Consider the following 22736-nt stretch of genomic DNA (forward strand, 5'->3'; position numbering starts at 1 on the left):
TCAGGGTGAGGAGCACCCCCTCCAACATCCCTGGTGCCCCGCCAAACCTCTGTGTTTCCCAAACTGCTGCTGCCCCGCTGAGCGCCAAGGTATGCTAGGTGCCCCCCCAATTTCATGGATAAAGAAGTGTGAGAAAGGCTGAATTAAGGAAAATTCAATAGGTTTCAGAATGCGCTTCTTCTCAGAGCCCTTTGTCAACTTGAAGCCCCTGGTGGTGTATGCCAAGGAGTGCCCGATATGCCACAGAGTGATTACACCTTCGGCCCGCTGCCAACGTATCTATTAATAGCTCTTACTCTGACTTTACCTCCATTAGAACTTATGTTTTCAATCTGGACCACAACCTTTAGAGTGACATATAGTGTTTGATTTTTGTTGTGTACATGTGGGCCTCAGATTTGGCCTAGCATCCTGGCCCACACTTTGGGAAGCTGTCACATCACTCAGGTCGTCAGTGCTACTCGTGAGCCGATAGTCTCTGGTCAGCGCACCCACAGACAGAAGTTTCCTCTCCCCACTCGTGCCCCCGCCCCCTCACCTCAGCTGGGTTATAATCTGGAGGTGGGGAAGAGACCTCACATACACCCAGGTCAGCAAATGGCCAATGGGACAAATGCCCAGTTTGAACACACAGTAGTTAATGCCTTACTTTGTAGAACTTTGGGAAAGTGTGTCTCTATAAAAATGACCTTTCATAATAAATGAAGAAGCAAATTTTTTTCATATTTTGACCCTCAGAAAACAAACCATCTAGTATGAATGACACATCACCCTGCATCACTAAACAGCAAACACTACATTTTACTCTTTGCAGATAACCCAGGCTTGTCACTGGGAATGTCGGCTTTTGCTTTGGAGGATTATGCAGTGACCCTCTACCAAGAGACGCAGCTTGCAAAGTTCTTGGGTGGCCCTTGAATGGTTTTCTCCCTCTGTTCTACGTTTGTTTGTTTTTTTCCGTTTTTTTTTTTCTTTTTTGAAGCTGGAAACGGGGAGAGACAGTCAGACAGACTCCCGCATGCACCCGACCGGGATCCACCCGGCACGCCCACCAGGGGGCGATGCTCTGCCCACCAGGGGGCGATGCTCTGCCCCTCTGGGGCGTCGCTCTGCCCCGACAAGAGCCACTCTAGCGCCTGGGGCAGAGGCCAAGGAGCCATCCCCAGTGCCCGGGCCATCTTTGCTCCAATGGAGCCCCGGCTGCGGGAGGGGAAGAGAGAGACAGAGAGGAAGGAGGGGGTGGGGGTGGAGAAGCAAATAGGTGCTTCTCCCATGTGCCCTGGCCGGGAATCAAACCCGGGTCCCCCGCACGCCAGGCTGACGCTCTACCGCTGAGCCAACCGGCCAGGGCCTGTTCTACATTTTAGTAGGCATGTCTCATTGCTTCAAGATGCAGTACAAGGCGGTCCAAATTCCCACCCTTACACATTTTCAGAAAACTATAGATATTCCAGTATGTTAGAATGATATGTATATAACAAGAGTAAAGAGATTCTGAATAAGGGTTGAAGAGCACTCCCATGAGTAAAGGACATGTGATTTTATACATCAGTTTTGTGCCATTCCTTGTGGAAGCTCAGTGGGCAGGACAGACTGATAGTTGAGTGATTCTGCATTACTTTGGAATAAACTGCCCAATCCACAGAAATACAGCCGTAACGGAAGTACCTCACCCTAGCTAGGACACTGATGTAAGGAAGGCTATGGTTTGATAATTCTTCAAAGACGATCTCTCACCATGTCAGCCCTGGTGCTTCAGTGAAGAAGCTGTGGCAAAGCAGGTACTTCAGTGGATGCCACACTGGTTTGCCCTGGGAATTATTCTGGCCCTAAACCTGAACTTTCACTCATTTAACGTCCCCAGTTATTCTTGGAATGTCATGTGAAGGACTTGATGCTGCCTTGGGCTTACACATATTCTAAGCTCTTTCTTATCAAGACACATAGCATGGCGGTTTATTGCCTTCCCATGGAAATGGCAAAGCAGCAGAAATCCCAGCGAGGATATGGGTCCACTGCCCTCACATGAGCCTTCTGGGGGGAGGGGGCAGTGACTAGACTATGTATGGGCAGGAGAGAAAGGGGCGCCATGCCCAGCCGGACTAGTAAGAGTGCAGGACAGGCTGTCTATCCAGATCGGTGGTTCCTCCTTCCCTTGCTTGTGGCATAACTGAAACTGGCAGAAAGATGTTCGGGTCTTTGCTGGTGCTTCATGGGTATTCTTACCCCTGAACCACTGGGTGCAAACTGTTTCTTTCTCCTCATACCTGTCATTCATGCAGAACTGGCCTCTCTGGGCTTTAGCTAAGCCCAGGCCAACCATTTCGCTTCCTTTCAAACTCTGTGATTTCTACCCCGTGTCCCTCGAGCCTGGAAACCAGTCTGAGAGATCCTCCCAGAGAACCCTGCCCTCTGCCTCTACACTGAGGACAGGGGCCTTACCATAAGGAAGGAATACCCGATCCAGAGGCTGCGCCAGCCCAAGGGGCACTGCGGGATGGTGATATCCTGGCTGTGCACAGCAATGGCTTGTGAGGGTGCTTCACACACAGAGCAGCGGCTGATGTACTGGGGGATCTTGGTCTGGCCAATGGGCAGCATGGGGATGGGGGCGGTGGTGGAGAGCCAGTAGGACTTATCATTGCGCCTGGCATAGTGGCACACTTCATTGACGTTGCAGTAGATGAAGGGCATGGTGCTGAAGCGGGGCAGGCAGGAGCCAGCGAACCCTGGAAGGAGAGAAGACGGGCTGGCACTATGCCCAGGGCTGCCGGGACTTGGCTGGATGGTGCTTTGGGTTTTCATCCAACCGCCTGCACCGGAACAGGGACCCCTTACTGTCCTAGAACACTGGACACACACGGAAGTCTGTTGATGAAATCCTATTTTCAATGCACCAGGGAAGTTTGATAATGAAAAGAATCTTTTCTTTAAAAACTTCATAATGGCTCCCTAATTAATCTACTTTGGAAAAGCAGCATTTAATAGACGGAGCCTGCTTTTCAGAGTGAGCATACCTGCAGACAATACAATTAATTCTTGGGTAGTCATCCTTGCCCCACGGGTCATCCTATTATTACTACTAGTAATTGCTGACATTTTTGGATGCTTAATATGCGGCAAACGTTGTTCTAAGCATTTTACATTGAGTGATTCATATAATCCTTCTACCTCCTCATGTGATATGTACTAGGATTAGCCTTTTTCCACTTAAGAGGAAGCAGAAGCTTAGAGAGGTTGAATAACTGTCCCCAGGTACACTGCCCAATAGTGAGCCTTCAAGGGCTTTGTTCTTGTGGGGAAAGTTGGCCAGGGCTGGCTGTCAGAGTCAGTACCTACCCAAGTCCTGGTTGTGGGCTTTCTCCTGCCCCTCCACGAACAGCAGGCTGTAACCCACCCACAGCTGGGTCGTCTCGGCAGGGCACAGGGGCACCTGTTTCGACTGGCTGTGCTTCACCAAAGTGTAGCCCACTCTCAAACTCTGTCCAGGCAATCCGGCCCTCCCGAACGGGCCCTGTTTTCCTGGAGGTCCTGGGAGGGAAAGAGTCATCCATTAGGGGGTCTCACACTGTATCCCCCACAGAAAACGGGACTACTGTATCTTCTCACAACAGCCCCATTTTAAAAAGCACACTATCCGGCTTCCCTCCCACAGCCACCTGGCTCTGGATCCTCTAAGGGGGTGGGGTGGGTGGAGGAGGACACTTCTCCGGCCAGCCTCGCAGGCTCTCACAGGAGGTAGCTAAGTACCTTCACCTGCTGAATCAGAAGCAGCAGAAGCAGAGTTGGGATTAGCGGGGCAAAATCGTTCCCTCTTTTCCAACCCGTGGCAAATGATCATGTCATTTTCCCATCGAGCCTCGGGACTGTTCTCAGGACGACTGACTTACTGTCTCCAATGTCAGACGGGAGGTAAGTAGCAGAACAACCATACGCGATGTCAAATTTTCTTATCCCTTCATGTGGAAGGAAGGCACCCCCTTCCATCCACATCAGAACTACTACACTGGGTACAGAGGGGGGGCGCAGGACAGGGTGCCATGCTGGGCAGTCGAGTCCGAGCTCTCAGGGACTGGAAGACCAGCCAGAACAGGATTTGGGGAAAAGCCTTGTCTTCAGGAATGTAGGGCTCTAATTCCCCACAGGCTCAGAGGGAATGAAGTAAGTTCAGTTTTTCAAGCTCTGGGTAGTGTCAAGCTTTACCACCAGGTTTCCTCATTCTCACACTTGAGATTTTTAACTCACCACCAAGCCTCAAACCCATACAGAAACCCTCTGCCTCTGGTGCTGAGATCACCAGACCTTCAAATCCTGGAGGGCCTTGCAGTCCGGGGAGACCAGGATCGCCAAGAGCCCCAGGCGGGCCAGGGAGCCCGCTTGGGCCATCTTTGCCAGGGATGCCAGGTAAACCTTTGGAGCCTACAAAGAGAGAAGGCCCACAGGGGGACACTCAATGTGGAAGGGAGAAGCCCTCCCCCAAAAGGAGGGCTCATATGTCATGCCCAGGACTCGCCAGGAGAGGGCACACTGGCCGGCATGGTGGAGCACACACTGAGCTCGGGGCTGAGCTTCCTGGGCTAGTCCTTAGTTCGTGTTGGGGCATCTTGGCCCTGGGACTGCACTCTAAACTTAGCCCTTCTGAGTCACTTCACATTTATTTCCTCCTCCCTTCCTCTCATCTTCCCAGCAATGCTGGGAAGAATGCAGGGCCAGTGCTGGCATCCACATCAGAAAGGAGGACATGGAGGCCCAGAGAGGCTGCTAATTTACTGCAGTTGGGGGAAAGTGGGATTAGAAGCCGGGTTTCCTGTCTCCCGATCCTGGGCTTTCTCTGTTGCTTTTCATCCCCTACCACAGTCCCTCCCTCTCAGCAGCATGTTAGTGAGGGTCAGGGGTCCAGAGCAGCTGCTGGGCTCTGCCCACGCATCCTCTAAAACCAAGCACAATGGGTGGTTCCGCTAGCCCTTCTTCCTGGCAAGAGGCTTGGCAGCTCCACGAGGAGCAGAGGAAACTCTTCAGGAAGGCACCCCCTGGAGCTGGGCTTCCCAGCAGTGTGCTCAGCCTCCCGGCCCAGCTGTCTCCGCTCCCTGAGAAACCCCCTTTCTCTGGTGCCATCCTCACCTTGTCGGCCTCCAGGGCCTTGAACTCCAGGGTCCCCCATGAGACCAGGGAGGCCGTCCATGCCTGGTCGGCCCATGGGTCCAGGAGGGGCCTGGATGGCTTCCGCAGTTGGTGTTCGCCCAGGAGCACCTCGGGGGCCAGAAGAGCCTAGGAGCACGGGGGGGGGGTAATAAGTGGAAATGTCAGGCAGAGGCCACGGGGGCAGCCAGGGTGTGTCATTTCACACTTATTTCCTCCTCACTAGAAGCCTTCCTTTCTGCCTCATAGTCACCAGCTTTCTGCCCTCCTACTTTGTCCCCACAGTCCCCACTGAACACCACCAGGATGGTTCTCAATGCTTTACACAATGTCCTCTTTACCTACCTACCGACCATTGTGTTAGTAGCTCCTTGAGGGTAGGAGCTAAAGTATTTATCCTGTCTTCTCAGGGCTCAGCACAGGGCCCTGTTAAGTGGTAGGCAAGTCAGGGAATGTTTGTTGTAAACACCGGTGGTTTGAGACTTGGCTCAGGGCTAGGGAAGGTCGGTTTGATCACATACTGGTCAGAACACAGTGCCAAGGAGGCCAAGCGGATGCTCTAATCCCAGAGGTTCAGTCTGTATCATAACCTAGGACCCCAAACCCAGGCAGCTGGCTTATTATTAAAGCCAAACAAGCCAATTTGCTTTCTAATTCGCTGAACAAGTATTTCTTGAGTGTCTACTATGTAGATCAGAGGATGGAGTAGTGAATAAGACAGATGTTTATGGAGATTATGGTCTGGTGATAAAGATGGAAAATGTATAACCTGACCTATACCATTAATCTTACAGCAAATGATGAGAACTGCTACAAAGGAAATGAACAAGGCAGTGACAATGAGAGGGAGAAAAGGGGGACTATGAGGTGAAGAACCTGCTTTAGAGACAGTGGCATCTTATAAGCAGTAACACTTAACCTGAGATGATTGAAGCATTAGAAAGAGCTGGCAGGGAGGGGCAAAAGTATTCCAGGAGGTGGAAGTAGCATGTGCAAAGATCCTGTGGCCAGGTGTTTTTAGATAGAGAGGCTAGTGTGGCGAGAGCACAGTGAGCTGCAAAGGGAAAAGGATGGTGATGAGGATAAAGAGGGAGGTATCACATAGGGCTTTGTGTCCATAGTTAACTTATATGTAATGGGAAGCCAGCAGACAATTTAAGTTTTTACAAGATCTCTCTCACCACTGTCTGGAGAAATGATTGTCAGGTGAGGTACACAACAGAAACAGGGAGACCAGTAAGTAGGTCTCTGCAGTGATTCATGTTGGGAACGTTGATGGCTTGCACCTAGCTATGGAGGTGGAGGTGGAGGTGATAAGAGGTGGGTAGATGCAAGGCACACTTGGAGATACAACCCTCAGGGCATGCTGATTGAATGAATGGGTGTGAGTGACAGAGGTGGTGGCAGAGGCTGGGAAAGGTGCCCCTTCACAAACTTTTTAAAGCATATGGGTTTGTAGTGAGCATATGGATGAGCAGTGATCTGAGTGCAATCCCAATGGCCACTAATGCAGAGTGGTGAGACAAGTGGCAGGACCTGCAGTGGCAAATCAGCAGTGGCTTTCAGTCCCGGGAGCTGATGGAGGAAGAAGTATCCCCAAGCTGCCCCCTGCAGGAGCTTGATCCAGATGTTTCACAGGTGTCCAGGTTTTCTTGGGGTGCTGTGCAGTGACTCCTGAAGGAACGTTATTCCCGGACCCCTCCCTTGAGCTTACAGTCAGCCTGGCATGTGCTCTCAACTCACCTCTTGATCCTGCCTTCCCCTTCATCCCGGGAAATCCTGGGTCTCCAGGTGGTCCCACCTTGCCTGGAGTCCCCATGAAGCCAGGCTCACCTCTCATGCCTGGCAAAGTTCAAAGGAAAGCAAGTCAAGATTTGGCCTGGTGGTGCTACTGGTGGGGAGCAGAGGCTAGGCAGGGAGGAGGGTGTAAAGAGTTTTCTCAGCTGGACCCTGTCCTCACAGGGCGACAGGAAGTGGCCATGTCTGGCTGTAGAGTGGGAAAGGGTCCCACAGCCAGCCAAGCAAGCATACCTTTCAATCCCAACTCTCCAGGGAAGCCAGAGAAACCTGGAGTTCCTTGGTCTCCCTTGGGCCCTTTAGGGCCCGGAATTCCGGGGAAGCCAGGGTCTCCGGGGTCACCTTGATCCGAGGATGGCCCAGGGGGTCCTGGGGGCCCTGGGGGGCCTGGGCGGCCTAGGGACAAGATGGGAAAAGGGGCAAGGGTGCGGAAAGTGGCTACTGCTGAAAGCCTTGGGACTGGCAGGAAGCCAGAGCCCATCCCCAGGGAAGAGAATGTTCTCTCGCCATCTGTAGGGTCCCAGTGCCCAGACCTTCCCAAACCTTTTTAGTCTGTTCCAGTCCTCCATGTCCCTGCTTGGGGAGGGATGTAAGGCCAAGCAGGCCCATGCATGTCCAGCCATAGAGATGTGGCTGAACTATATGTGGGACCTCCCAAACTCCAGACAAAAGGTGATGGCCAGCCCTCCTTTGTGTTTCCCGTCTTTACCTCGTTCTCCATCTAGGCCTGGTCGCCCAGGGTCTCCAGACTGTCCTACTATGACTGAGGGCAAGGAGAGGCCTGGGGCACCAGGGGGACCAGCAGGGCCCTGGAGACCTGGAAAACCTGCAAAGAATTAAAGGAGCTATATGGATTTTGTATGCCCAGGAGAGGGCCAGGCTCTCTTAAAGAAAATGGACATTTACACAGAAATGGAAGCAGTTAGGTGGTTGCTATACCAGAAGACGCCAGCAGAGGGCTCTTCTCCCTTTATTCTACTTTGGCCACCAGCAGATGAAGTAAGCAGCTGAAAGGGTTCAGCGACTCCACCTTCCCAGCAGGTGCTACATTTAATTAGGATAGAGCTTTTGAAAGTTCTAGCTTCCTAACCTCACTGGCAATGAAAATATTTTAGATTTCTCCCAAATCCGGTGGGAAAAAAAGGCATTGCTGCAGTATCAGGAATCAAAATTTCCCAAAGTGTTGTAAAATCTAGCATCCCTGTCTCACATGTCATTAAGTTAGCGAGTTATGCCTGATGTTGTGCATCAAAGGTTACATATGGAGGTGGGGCACTGTCCCCAACCAGTCACAACAGACACCTGCTGGGTCAGAATGCAGGCACCCAGGGCACTGTTCCTCCCCATATCTTCTAGAGCTGACTTCTCAAACTGAAAAACACTTTTATACGTAATTTATGATATTAGCTGAATGTCTGCTTAATTAAGCCTAGAAAACAAATTTCTCTGTAGTGAATCCCTTCCCCCTTTTTGGCCAAAGAGAATAGTCATGTATTAGAGAAAATACAAATTTTAATACTGCCTTACACATTTTCTGTTTGTGGAATGATTTCTATTACAATACATTGAAAACAAAAAATTTCAACTGATGACAGAAAATGTATTTAGTATTCAGACACTGAATACACAGATGATACTCTTGATGGAAAAATGCATCAAAGTCATACATATAAATGTAGAAGTTCATATTATGCTTTTAGCAAGGAAGGAATGTACTTATTATTTTGGTATATTCTAGAAGAGATTCAGATGAAGAGAAAGAAATAGATTCAAACTGGTTGAAAAACTGTTCTGGTGATTGAGATTTTTATTTTTTGTTTGTGACAAGAAAATACAAAAGTATTAGTAGCATTTTATTTTTTGACAAGCTGACTATATTAATGCTGAACTTCTCATATTTAGGTGAGGAACGGTAAAAGTAAACCCATGAAAACTTGTAAAGAAATATGGTAGACTGGTTAATTCAGGTGTTTTTAATAGCTCATTAGTTAACTGAATGCTGAGGCCAATAGACAAAAAGAAAAATACATTTTAAGAAAAGTCTCCAATTACTGCAGGTTCAAAAAAGAAACAAAAATACAAAGAAAAGCTAGTTGCAAAGCTACATGGTACTACTAATATTGTCAACTGTTTCTTGATAAACTTTTGAAGTTATTTTTTACTTTCACAAAGTAGAAATCTGAAAAGATATTATTTTTTCCCATATATATATATATATATATATATATATGCTGAAATTATGCAAAACCACAAAATGAAACACAATATATTAGCAAGTAAGGGTGGGCAGCTCAGAGATTACGGAAATTCCCACCTCAGGGTTCGGAGCTACCTCGTCTTTTTACCCATTTCTTCATTTTTAAGTATGTCCAAGAATTTACCATTAAACCTGAAATAAAGGTACTACTGGCCTCAAGTGGGAAAAAAAGCTCATTTATTTCTTTGATTAAAAATAAGACACTTTTTTTTAATTTTTAAAGAATAAGACACTTTAAATGAGCATATGAAGATGCAAGATGGCATATTTTTCCAACTCATTCCAGTGTCAGAGCCTTAAAAATCCCTAAATATACAAATTCAGCCTTAAATATTTAGTACAACTATAAAAATGAATGATGTAATTTGAAGTTATTTAGATAAAGGTGTTTATTATAGAGTCAGGAATTGCTCTAGGACCGTGATGGCGAACCTTTTTATAAAAACCGCCCATTTTAGTAGTGCTGGTCAACCTGGTCCCTCTCGCCCACTAGTGGGCGGTCCAGCTTTCAATGGTGGGCTGATTGTGGCACTGTTTGGTTGCTCCGCTACCGCCCACCATGAAAGCTGGAACGCCCACTAGTGGGCGGGAGGGTCCAGGTTAACCAGCACTGCATAAGTGGGTGTTTTTTTTTTTTTTTTTTTTCCTGTATTTTTCTGAAGCTGGAAACGGGGAGAGACAGTCAGACAGACCCCCGCATGCGCCGGACCGGGATCCACCCGGCACGCCCACCAGAGGGCGACGCTCTGCCCACCAGGGGGCGATGCTCTGCCCCTCCTGGGCGTCACTCTGTCGCGACTAGAGCGACTCTAGCGCCTGGGGCAGTAGGCCAAGGAGCCATCCCCAGCGCCTGGTCGATCTTTGCTCCAATGGAGCCTCGGCTGCGGGAGGGGAAGAGAGAGATAGAGAGGAAGGAGAGGGGGAGGGGTGGAGAAGCAGATGGGCGCTTCTCCTGTGTGCCCTGGCCGGGAATCAAACCTGGGACTCCTGCATGCCAGGTCAATGCTCGACCACTGAGCCAACCGGTCAGGGCCAAAAGTGGGTGGTTTTTATAAAAAGGTTCGCCATCACGGCTCTAGGAAGTTTCCTTAGTGGTAAATCCTTATTTTACACAGATTTCTATGATCAAATCAGAGACGGGTTCCTATGGGGGTGGGGGGGTATGATATCTGTTTTTAAAACAAATTGTTTTAATTATACTGAGAAAAACAGGAGGATATTTAGAAATCATATATAAAAACTAATACAATGAACATCTGTTCCGACCCCCTGATTAAGAAAAAGAAGATAGCATTATCTTTGCACACCCCTCACAGATCCCACCGCCTTTCCTCCTTCAAAACTACCCACTCCTGGATTTTGTCTTCATTGTTCCCTTTTCATCACAATTTGACCATACATATTTCTATCCTAAATTATATACCGGTTGTTTTTGCTTATTTATAAAGGTTTAGCAATGGAATGACACCAAGTATATTTCTCTGGTACTTGCTTCTTCCCACCTCCCTTCAACATTACATTCCTGAAATGTGTCCATCTCGACATGTGCTGTTTACTGCATTTGCAGTAGTGATTTTATTACCTCAGATAGCTAAAGAAAAAGAATAATTTAATGAGCAGGCATTCACAGTCCAGATCTGAAAACAGAAAAGGCAAGGCCTCTACGCGGCCATCGAGGTCTCCTCTTTTCTATCTCCTGTCAAAGGAGTCACCCCATCTCCCTATAGGCTCAGATCCTGTCAGAGCCGTTATTCTAGGGAAACTGCTAGCTTTCAAAAAAGATCAGGTTGGTTCAGACCAAAGGAGAGAATAAACAGAGACAGCAGATGCACCAATGTAAAATGCAGAAAGAAATAAGTTAATGTATGATTATAGATCCTGGAAAACATACACACGTTATGCAAACATGCACATTACACAACCATGCACATACATAACATATGGGATCGCAGGCCCCAGAACTATGAGGAACAGAACATTTTGCAAATATGTTTCCCCAGTTATCATGTAATGATATAATGGCTAACTTTTCTTGAACATCTAGTATGTGCCTGATGCAGTGCTAAGTGCTTTCATATGTATTACCTTGCTCCTCATTGATTCTTCACACCAAACCTCTGAGGCAGATTGTCTTATTATGTTCATTTTATAGAAAAGGAAAACTAAGGGTCTATTTGGGACCGAGGGACAATTAACTTCCTTCTTCAAGGTCATATAGCTAGTAAGAGGTAGAGCTGGAATTTGAATCCCGTGGTCTGATTTCAGAGCCAATACCCTTAGCCATGATGTTACACTAAATATATTTCCTGTTTTATACTGAGTGGGATATTTATGGGTCTTCAGAATCTTCCTAAGTAGAGTAAAAGAATCAGAAGTCATTATCACTGTTTGTGAGGTGAGGAAAGGAGGGTTCAGAAAGAGATTTCAGACAATGTGTGAATCAGGGGCGGAGATTAGGGCAAAACCTGCTTTATAGTAAACCCAACAAATCCTAACTGAGTCCCCGCCACGTGTCTGTCACAGGGAGACATTTATCTTCTTGGTCTCGGGCTCCTTCCCGCAGCTACACTGTCTTCCCAGGGCTCCGCGAGTGCATCCACACGGGACACAGGAATTTCTGTCAAACCGCTGAGTGGATGAGCCCGGTCCCTCGGGACCATTAAACTCAGGCTCTGGCCAAGTGAGCAAGGGAAGCCGTGAGTTTAATAAGGGAGAGTGGGAGGGAATCTGGAGGCTAGAGGGGACTCTGAACTGCTCCTTGAACCCCTTCTCAGGAAAGCCATAGGCGTACATACCCCCTTTTCCTCAGCTGGCTGTTCAACTGAGATTCTCCGAGATGTGAAGACACACACAGCTCAACCCCGTGAGCTGCATGGTGCTGACAAACCCAGCCCTGGCTCCCCAGCCAGCCCTTACTTGGCTTCTATAAGGCCCGGCATGGGGTCACTTACCTTGGTCACCCTTTTGTCCTCTTAAGCCTGGCTTCCCTGGGACTCCAGTGCCAATTCCTGGAGAACCTTTTTCACCTTTGGAACCAGGTAAGCCAGCTGGCCCGGGCACGCCGGTTATACTCGGGCCTAGGAGAAGATGCAGAGAGAAGGGGTCGGGACAGACTCAGTGGGCGGAGAGACCCTCATGTCTAGCACACTTTCTGGGGCCCACCTGAAATACAAGGAAGGAGAGCTCATTTGAGTAGAAGGACAAACCCTATCATCTTTCCTCCCCATATCAAGGCAAAGTTCAAATTGGGGGCTGGCAGAGAGATCTATGAGCCCAAGGATCTGCAATACACCGCAGCCAAGAACTCGTGGCCAGCTGCTGCCAGGCTTCTGTTAGAGCTGGTACTCCCCTCCTTGCCCTGGAGTGTCTTCCTTACCTGGAGTCCCATGGGTCCCCTTGGTTCCTGGAAGACCATTTAATCCATGCAAACCTAGGACTCCAGGATAACCTGAGGGGAGAGAAGAGCAGAAATGGCTATAGCAAGGCTAACTCATGAAGCATTGGCAAAAGGTCCTTTCCCAAATGGCATTGCAAAGTCCTCATTTTTCAGGGTATGGTCTGTCTTGAGGCATTATTTAATACCCTGAGGGAGAATGGACCACGCTTAACCTACACATTCCACCTTAGGTTTTCCTGGCTCTCATTAGAAACCGAAATAGCTTTAAAAACAGGGTGATGGGTTTCTTTAAGAACTCAGAGTGGCAATGGCAGTACCGTAAGTTGCCAGCTTCTAGAAACTCACTGCCCAATCTCTAAGTCAGGGAAAGACTTTTATATGCCAGAGCATTGACCTTCCCTTTTAATTTTTTTAATTTATTTATTTTTAGATAGGGGACAGAGAGAGAGAGAGAGAGAGAGAGAGAGAGAGAGAGAGAGAGAGAGAGGAGAAGCGAGAAGCATCACCTCATAGAAGTTGCTTCCCATATGTGCCTTGACCAAGCAAGCCGAGGGTTTTAAACCGGTGACCTCAGCATTCCAGGTCAACGCTTTATCCACTGTGCCACCACAGGTCAGGCGCATTGACCTTCCTGGATAACTCTTCTCTGTGTGCATTCTGTATTCTCCTCTTCCTATTCAGGCTTTCCTTTCTTCCTCTTCCTGTTCCTTTCCCATTATCCCTTATGTGGCCCAGTCAGTGACTCTCCTGGATATGGCTTAAGTGCAGCGACTCTCCTAATATAAAGTAGTTGCTGTTCCATTTTTTTTGCAATAACGACTCCATTCCCCACTGTCTCCTCCAAAATACTCATACCTTTAGTTCCTACTAGGCCAGGGGGGCCCAGGGGCCCAGGTGACCCTGGGTGGCCTGGAGAACCTGGAAGCCCTGGATTTCCTCTCATGCCTGTAGTCCCTGAGAGTCCTAAAAGTGAAACCAAGGCGGAAGTTCAGAACGGGACCTGCCTAGAAGGTAATCCTAAATTCTTCTGAATAAAGTTGTCATGTGGCACAGTACCTGGGGAGCCAGGAAGGCCAACATCTCCTGGAATGCCAACTTTCCCATCGTCACCTTTAATTCCGGGGAAACCCACATCACCACTTAGTCCAGCTTTCCCTTGTATACCTAAAAGTCAAGAAAAAGGCGGAGTGATAAGGTCACATGGTGGGCAGTGTGTTCCTCCTTCAGGAAGGAAGAGCAGGAAGCCACTTGAACTGTCATGGTTGGTAGACCTAATGAAGAAACTCTGAAAAGTATTGTGGCAGCTGTCTTCACATTTGAAAGGGTCTGCTCAATTGGAAGGTTCTGAGTACACCCGGAAGTAGGAGCAAGGGGTGGAAATGTTGGAGAAGCAGTTTAGATAACTATAAACTAAAGGGGTAGATACTGTTATTCCACAGGTCTTACACTGATCACATACAATGCTGAGTCTTGAAAAAAGAGTAAGACTGATTTTCTTGGCGGAAATTATTTGCTGCCTGAACACATAGGAGGCAGGAATTTTTCTGCATGGGACAGAAGTTGCAGAACTTGGGGGTAATTTTCAAAGTTCCTTTCAATCATCAGTTTTTAGGAGTCTGTGAGATACATGAGACAAAAGTACAGCAACCTTACCTCTGAAGCCGGGTTCCCCAGGTTGTCCTTTAGGTCCTGGGCTACCGGGAAGTCCAAGTGTCTGGCCTTGATCTCCTGGGGATATCAAGACATTGTTCAAATGCTCAGGAGAGCTCATTTCGTTGCAAGGAGATCTTTAGAAGGCCAAAATCTTTCCAGATTCAGTCTAGCCAGAGGAGCTCCTTGACAAAATTACTTACTGAGTAAAAGTGACCAATCACCACCAAAGAGCTGCAATGCTACCAGGCTACTGGCATAAAATGCTGCTGCATGCAACATATTTCCATTGAAAGACGCAGTAGTAGGCCCAGTATGGGCAGAGAAGATCAGGCAAAAGGCCCTAAAACATCACCAGAATGGAACAATGGTGATGGCAAAGATGGGCATTTGTCCTGCTCGGTGGGCTGGGTTCTGCAGGGGAAGAGACCGTGTAGAGCCAGTGTTTCCCTCTGCTGTTGAGTATGGAAGGCAGGAGGGTCAAACCACTGTTTGTCTCATGTCTTTGAAGAACAAAGATTGCAAAGGGGGCCTGGCTAAAGGGGAAACGTAAATCAACTCACTTTCCCCTAAACACAGAGTCCCCCCACCCACCCACCCACCACCAGGAGAGCCCTGGTCCTGCTAGAAATTCAGCTTGCTTTGGAAAAAACAATTATAAAAGAAAATGCTTCTTACCTTTTGAACCTGAGAGGCCAGATGGTCCTGGATGCCCAGGGGCTCCACTGAGACCCTGTGAACCCTTCAAAGCAATAGGGGAACCATTATTTCTGCCCCAAGCTCAGAGCCTCCCACTCTCACACCCTCTTGCCTCCTTGAGTCACTGCTGAGAGATGTCTATCATTTACTCCATGGCAGGAGTGGACCGCGGTGGGGGCTGGGAGGAGAGGGGAACTGACATGCTGCAGAGGGGAGGGTTATAAGTAATGAGTAGACATGCATCCTTGGAGTTTTTTTAGGGGAGGGATTTGATCTGCAATTAATCCTGGTTTTGTCATTAATAACTTCTTAATGCCTATTAAAATTAGAATCTTGGGAAATCAAGGTGTTCTATCAAGTCTTATAGAAAATACAAAATATGACAGTCAGGCCAGGTACCTGACTACCCAGGCACCTTGGCTACCACTGCCCATGCCAGAGCTCTGGAGCCGTCATGCACCAGAAAGAGTGTTGCTTCACCATACGAGGCCAGCCTTCTGCCACAGGTTCAACAGGGGACACAGGTCTTTCTGCTACCAGGTAGCAGACTGTATGTGTGCAGGTGCTAGGGTCTGAATTTGGGCCAGTGTTACATTTACATAGGAAAAACTGCTTCATGGGCTAATGTCCAACAGTCTCTGAATATGGGAAGTAGGCATGTCAGCTACCACCAATTCAGTTCTTCCCTTGTATGTAGTAGTATTTTGATCCATTTTGTGAGGTACCAGGTAAAGACATATACTACCTAGTGCCTTGGGTGGAGTCTGAGTTCTGGACTGTGTCACTGTGCTCACTAGGCTACTACTCAGGACACTTCCTGCATTTGTCTGACTTTTTCCGCCCAGTGCCATGTTTACTGATTCTAGCCCTTCTCTCATGATCGCACACTTTCCAAAATGCTTTCTCATTTTGACTCAATCTTTCCCACTCTGTGAGTAGTCAGGGCCATCCAGTTGAGAAGCATTTCTTTCACAACTGCTTCAAGGATGTGTGTGTGTGTGTGTGTGTGTGTGTGTGTGTGCGCACGCACATGCTATTTCTGACAGATGGATCAACATTTTTAAAGGGCAGAGACCTTGCCTGCAGAAGTGTTCTGTAATCCAGTTCATTTAGTCCTTTTAATGCTACTCCTATTATTGCTATTTATTCAGAGCCTGCCATGCACCAGATGCCATGCTACGTGCTCTACATGTATCATTTCAATTAATCTTCACTTCAGTATGATGCCAGTTTGAATATTATTCCCATTTCTTACAGATAGGAAAAATAAAGCATAGGCAAGGTAAGCAATATGCACAAAAATCACAGAGCTAATGAGTGATGGAGCTAAGATTCACACTCAAGTCTCTCTCGTTGCCAAGCCTACTCTATCACCCTGCCTTTTAAGAGCCTGGAACAACTCGATTTGATTCTTTGCCAGTTGTTGACTCTTGTGGAGGCAATGAGGACTTCTCTGAAATCAAAACATCAGCACCAAATTCTTAGTACGTGCCAAGGTCAATGTGGGATGCTAAAAGTGTTTGCAGACAAAAAATTATGTAAGGCAGTTCTTGTCAAGTCCTAACATCTCACTGAGGAAATCAGACCCACACAGAACAATTAGGATGGATATAAGTAGTGAGAAGCGCAGTGGAAGCTCAGGGACTTCTGGAGGAGCGGGCACCCAGGGTGGGGCCTGAAGGAGGAGCAGGTACCAGGCAACTGCAGAGCAGGAAGTCTGCCACGGAGCAGGGAGGGGGTAGAGTGAACAAAGGCCCAGAAAAAGGGTGTTCAGAAAAAGATGGAAAGATCTGTCAGACTGAAGGAAAGGGCTTTGTCTTGGGTGAGCTGGGGAAGGGGCTGGGATCAATATGGTGGGCAGGCAACAGAGACATATCTCTTTAATATAGAAGACCTTTCCTAGTGGGGAGACAAATATCTGTGCACACATACAATTTCTCCTGGCAGTCCTGGGAAGCCTGAGATTCCAGGGGAGCCTTTCAGGCCAGGTAAGCCCCGTAGTCCTGTGGAGCCAGGGGAGCCCAGTGTCCCAGTAAGTCCCTTGATGGTACTGGGTAATCCAGGAGCTCCAGGCAAGCCTGGTGGCCCAGGGAGGCCAGCCTTTCCTTTGTCACCTGGGAAAGAAGCAAACGGCTTGGAAAAGACTCTGGGCAAGAAAAAATCTGCTCCCCAAGGTGCAGGTGTCCTGGGTTGCAGGCAAGCAAATATAGCTTGGAGATAGTTAGCTTGGGAATGGGGTGCGGTGGCCTTCAGTCTTACAGGGCAACAGCCGGGGCCAGCCTGGCTCCAGCACTGGCAATGCTGCCCAGTGCCCATGCCCCACCATCTGCCAGGCTCCTCCAGGGGAACAACTGCCTGTTGTTCAAAAATTTCATTCAACAGTGACAGTGAAAATTCGAGTCTCAAAGTCCAGACGCCCCTCAGGTTCAGGGAAGGCAACGTCTCTGGATGCCCCGTCACCACCCACACTGACACCCCAGGGGGCCTTGTCGTGCACGGCCTTTTCTCAGGAAGGAAGTAGAGTTTGGTTCTAAAACCTTTTTTGGGCATTTCTCCTGCGAATTCCCTGCCCCAGCACCTCTGGGTCCTGGAAATCCATCCAATCCAGCTGAGCCCTGAGCGCCTTTGTCTCCTTTGAACTGGATGTTCAGCATTGGAGGTCGTAGACTGGGAATCCCAACTGGCCCTGGGTTGCCTCTGTCTCCTGCAGGGATGGAGATAATGAAATCCTTGTGAGAGGGAGCTTAGACGTGGGGTCAGGCATGAGCTGACCTTTGGGAGAAGCTCTCCCAGCACCATTCTGGACTCCCTTTCTGGGCCCTTCCAGATTCTTCTGCGCTTCTGTTTTCCCAACTTTGCATTTATGTGCATGCTCTGTCCTTCACTAAGCCCAAACTCCACAGGCAACTTTAGACCATACTCGAAACTATCCTCTGTTGAGCATCTGGCAATGTATGACAAGGTCTCTAACATGCAGTGGTAACAGATGTTAGGTCTTTTGGTTTAAAATAACTTCATTCAGGAGCTCTGAATCTTATTATCTAACACAGATTGGTATAAGCCACACAAATGACAAAGTCAACAAACAAAATGTGCCTAAGAAGCATGCATAGCAATTCCAGAATTCAATCAGCCAGCTCACCTTTTTCACCAGGACTCCCAGCCCGACCAGATGGTCCCACTTTTCCAGCCAACCCAGGAATTCCCTTTAATCCGCTTGCACCAGGAATACCAGGGAGACCTGGCATCCCTGGAAAACCTATCAGTCCAATAGACCCCTTTTCACCTGTCAAGGAACAAGACCTTCAATTATTATCCCTGTTTTACATACAAGGAAATGGAAGCCCAGAGAGGTTAACTAACTTTTCCAAAGTCACACAGCTAGGAACTTGCAGAGACAGATGAAAACCTAGATTTCTCTAACTCCAAAGCCCAAGCTCTTATTAGTTACACACACTATTTCCCTGAACAGGGACATGACAATATGCAACAGAAAGGAAGGAAGAGGTCTGGGCTGAGGCTCAGCGGTAGAGTGTCGGCCCAGCATGTGGACGTCCTGGGTTCGAGTGTTGGCCCAGCATGTGGACATCCCGGGTTCGATCCCTGGTCAGGGCACACAGGAGAAGCAACCGTCTGCTTCTCCCCCTCCTTCCCTCCCTCTTCCCTTTCACAGCCGTTGGCTCAGTCAAGTGCTGGTTCTAGGTGCTAAACATAGCTCAGTACTTGAGCATTGGCCCCAGATGGGGGCTGCTGGGCAGATCCTGGTCGAGGAGCATGTGGGAGTCTGTCTTACTATCTCCTCTCCTCTCACTTAAAAAAAAAAAGGAAAGAAGAGGTGGACATTTGTCTTATGATTTGTCAAAATAGAGCTCATGTGTGGTACAAAAAAATAATAACAGAGCTGGGAGGCAAGGAGATGAGCTCTAGTCTGACACTGTTACTAACAAGTTGTGTGACCTTAGACAAGCCACTTCATCTTGTGTAAAATGGAAATGCCTCCCACCCAGCTTCCGGTGTCTGGCAGGACAATCACAGAAAATGAGAACTGTCAGGCTCTGTCGTAGGGGTGATGCAAGTGAGTAAACAGTGTGGTTACTGCTGTCTTGGGCTTTACTGACCGTGCTATTCAGCACAGTGTTCCACACAGCAGGGGTGAGGGCAACTCCCCGTGTGGAGGTCCTCCTTTAGCACTAGCCTGTGCAGGTATCTTGTCCCTGCTCATCCTTTTTTCTTAGGCAGAGGGGAAGGGGCAAGCTGGACAGCACGGACGCTCCTTTGTGGCACCCACCGTTGCCTTCCTGACTCCTTCACTTACCCTGTGGACCGGGCAGGCCTGGCAGCCCAGCGTTCCCGGGCAAGCCCGAGTTCCCCAGGAAGCCAATCAACCCTGAAGCTCCAGGAAGGCCTTTCAGCCCAGGCGGCCCTCTCTTTCCAGTTGATGCAGAGGAACCTGTCTCACCTTTTGGACCTCTCTTTCCAGGATGTCCTGAATCACATAGGAGAGAACACAGGACAACTGTGAAGTGAGACTGTCCCGATCTGGGCCACTGCCCATTTTCGTGGCTTCTGGTTATTTTCTCGTAAATGGCCCTTTAACAATGACCTGTGCAGGCTGCTATTAGGCGGAGTTCTTGGTGTAGCACCTACCACCCAGCGTGCCACACCAACGACTATTACCTCCAGCCTAGCACAGCAGCTGGCTGGGCACACACTGCATCTGATTATAACTTCTTCCTTCTTTATCCACGCGGTTCAAATTTTAGCCTCTGAATGGAGCTCTGGAAAGTCAGGGTGGCAACTGGACTCTAATTTCCTGGAACTTCAAATCTGAATCACAGCACTATGGCTGTTTCCTGAGCCAATCCATGAAGTGGAAGTTAAAGCCGAGCCATTGTTTCAGCTTCCCAGGGAGCCATGGATACAGGGCTGCCCTTTTAATCCCTTATGCAAGCAGTTAAGTCAGCCAGTTCCTTGGCATTCAGGTTGAAAGACCCCCTAGTGCCAAGTACTGTAGAAATCTCCAAGGCCCATTTGGTCTCCTAGGTATTCAGAGACTTCTTTCACCATGCTTAAAGTTGGTCAATGGGATTAACCTTCTGAGCTGCTGCCAAAGTAGAATGTTCAGGTACAAAGCAAGGAAATTAAAAAAGCAAAGGATTAAATCAGTGACCACAGAGGTATTTGGGCCCTTGAGGACCTAAATGAATGGTTGACTTGGATTTCTATGTATTGAAAAGCATCAAGTAGCTGAAAGCCCCAGGATTCTAATGAGAGGCCGTGAAGGGGATTTTACAACAAGAGAAGAAAATTCAATGGGTGCCAACCCCACTGTATGAGTTCTGGGACCCTTGGTTTTGCCACTTATAGTAAGTATATAGTAAGATAATTCCCTGAGGCAAAGCCCATGGAGGTGTTAGTCTGTGAGCTTGTGTGACATTTTCTCACCTGGACAACTTATGTGACGATTCCAGAAACACAGAAGAACAAAGGGGATTCAAAGAATATTACTGGCTCTGTAAATAACTTGACCTCAGTCCCTTGGCCAGGAGTAAGGAGGGATAACATAGTCACTGGGTCAGGGTGGGGATGGTGGTGCAAAACCAAGGCAGGTTGAGTTATAAAATTAGCCACAGTGATGTAAAATACAGCACAGGTAATACCATCTATAGTATTGTAATAACTGTGCATGGTGACAGATGGTTCCTAGACTTATGTTGGTAATCACTTTGCAAGTTATACACATGCTTAGTGTTGTACACATGTAACTAATGTAATATTGCATGTAAACTATAATTTTAAAATAGATACAAAATTTAAAAATGATTACAGTGAAAAGAAAACAAAAAGAAATAGGCTAGAACCAGCGGTGTCAGGCCCCCTGCCCCGGGAGGGACACTTTGGCCATGATTCTCAGAGACATGCTCCCCTGAGAGGCTGGCCACTGCAGTCACACTGTGCTCCAGCTTCTCCCCAGCCCAAATGGCTCCTCGTGGCCCCAGGGAGGCGACTGAGATGGCTAGAGCCCCCTCCACAGCCAGGGCGGCTCCTCTAACTGGGGCAGCCTAAAGCATCAAAAGGAGAGGGAGGCCTTGGGGGGAGGGGCGGGGTGGGGTTCATGGTAATGTTTTGGAAGCTAAACAGCAGAAATCTGTTCTGCTTGACGTGCCAAGAGTGGCTTGAGGTTTGAAACATGAGAGATTAGGAGTCTCCTCAACTGGCCGTGCCACACTTCTTGCCCCTTGGCGCACCAGGGCCCAGGGCCCAGGGCCAAGCTTAAGTCTGGCAAGCTGCGGCTCCATCTGCGAATGACCTACCTGAAGTGCCTGGAAAGCCTGGTGCTCCTGGCGGCCCCGGTTTGCCCTTGATGCCAGGTAAACCAACAGTCCCTGGAGTGCCTGGCTGTCCCATGTGACCTGGTGTTCCAGGGCTTCCCCGCTCACCTTTGGGACCTAGCAAACCTGACTTTCCAGGCAAACCTAATGAAAGGAAGGGACAGATGATCATAGCCTGGATCAGTGATGGCAAGGAGTTGTCACCAAACCAACCGCCAGAGGAAAAGCTTGTTCTTCATGCATCCCACGCCTCACTGTCTTCTCTGGCTACTATCCCTGGCAGTTAATTGGTGGCTTCGCAAGAGACCTATTGGTTATGGTTACTTCTGGAATTGTGAATACAGGCAAATAGACTCAGGCAATTAAAAAAAAAAAGTTCCCAAAAGACAGTAACGAAACAAAGTGATTTTTCATTTTAACCCCCTCATTAACCCATCATCCCAGATCCATGCAAGTGTTCATGCAAGTATACCGGTTATGGAAAGGCTTTCAGCAGATTGCTTAATTAGTGGGGCAAGAAGAGTCACCCTTGGGTCCTGGAAGGCCAGAGTCTCCCAGAAATCCTCTGTCCCCCGTCAATCCCTGAAGGCCTTGGTCCCCTGGAGCACCTCTTTCAGCACCATAAGCATCACCAGGGTCTCCTTTGGAACCTGGTGACCCTGGAGTGCCAACTTTGCCAGGCAAGCCGTCTTTTCCAGAAATTCCAGGAAACCCAGGCAAGCCTTTGTCCCCACGAGGTCCAGGAAATCCTAAATGTAAAGAGGCAAAAACAAAAGGCCACAGAGATTTAGAAACCATAGATCCAGCTGGAGGTCGCTGAGACAGATATTTCTTCTACTATGAAAATAAATATATTAATAATGTGTGTCATGAATCTAATAAAAAAATTAAAAATCCAAGCTTATAGATACAGAGATCAGATTGGTGCTTGCCGGAGGTAAGGGGTAGGGGATGGGAAAATGAGTGAAGGGGACTTCAAACTTCCACTGATAAAATAAACAAGTCATGAGGCTGTGATGTATAGTTTGGTGACTATAGTTAATAATACTGTATTGCATATTTGAAAGTTGCTGATAGTAGGTATTAAAGGTTCTCATCATAAGAAAAAAAATTCTATAACTATGTAAGGTGACAGATGGTATTTAGACTTGATATGGCAATCATGTTGCAATGTATACTAATATTGAATAATTATGTTGTACACCTGAAACTAATATAATGTTTTATGTCAATGATACCTCAATAATAAAAAGAAACATCTTTAAAAATAATAATAATGTGTGTCACACTTCTCTTGAAGGTCAGGAGCTTCTGGTCCTGGAAGGACTTGCCCATAGGCGGGGACTGTACCATGTGACAGAGGAGTTGTAGCTCATAAGGCCAGGTTTGTGGCAAAGCCCAACAACTCCACACCTCCTATAGTGACTGAAGAGACTGGTTAAACTCAGGACCTCCTTTCAAAGGC

The 22736-nt window shown here is 48.1% G+C and overlaps 1 protein-coding gene across 1 annotated transcript in view; it reads right to left on the reverse strand.

Moving 5' to 3' along the window:
* COL4A6 (collagen type IV alpha 6 chain) overlaps window positions 1–22736 on the reverse strand; it is a 423902-nt gene that overhangs the window by 1992 nt on the left and 399174 nt on the right. Inside the window, exons 27-45 of the mRNA XM_066356857.1 lie at window positions 21799–22020; window positions 21254–21415; window positions 19255–19425; window positions 18082–18225; window positions 17518–17643; window positions 16872–17053; window positions 14919–14982; window positions 14244–14318; window positions 13647–13754; window positions 13446–13553; window positions 12570–12641; window positions 12145–12270; window positions 7646–7762; window positions 7171–7332; window positions 6883–6981; window positions 5122–5268; window positions 4303–4419; window positions 3340–3531; window positions 2443–2729 (exon numbers count right to left, since the gene is read on the reverse strand). Of these exons, the coding sequence (XP_066212954.1) occupies window positions 2443–2729; window positions 3340–3531; window positions 4303–4419; window positions 5122–5268; window positions 6883–6981; window positions 7171–7332; window positions 7646–7762; window positions 12145–12270; window positions 12570–12641; window positions 13446–13553; window positions 13647–13754; window positions 14244–14318; window positions 14919–14982; window positions 16872–17053; window positions 17518–17643; window positions 18082–18225; window positions 19255–19425; window positions 21254–21415; window positions 21799–22020 (2681 nt within the window). The remainder of the gene's footprint in view (window positions 1–2442; window positions 2730–3339; window positions 3532–4302; window positions 4420–5121; window positions 5269–6882; window positions 6982–7170; window positions 7333–7645; window positions 7763–12144; window positions 12271–12569; window positions 12642–13445; window positions 13554–13646; window positions 13755–14243; window positions 14319–14918; window positions 14983–16871; window positions 17054–17517; window positions 17644–18081; window positions 18226–19254; window positions 19426–21253; window positions 21416–21798; window positions 22021–22736) is intronic.

Source organism: Saccopteryx leptura, chromosome X, assembly GCF_036850995.1.
Source record: "Saccopteryx leptura isolate mSacLep1 chromosome X, mSacLep1_pri_phased_curated, whole genome shotgun sequence".
NCBI lineage: Eukaryota > Metazoa > Chordata > Mammalia > Chiroptera > Emballonuridae > Saccopteryx > Saccopteryx leptura.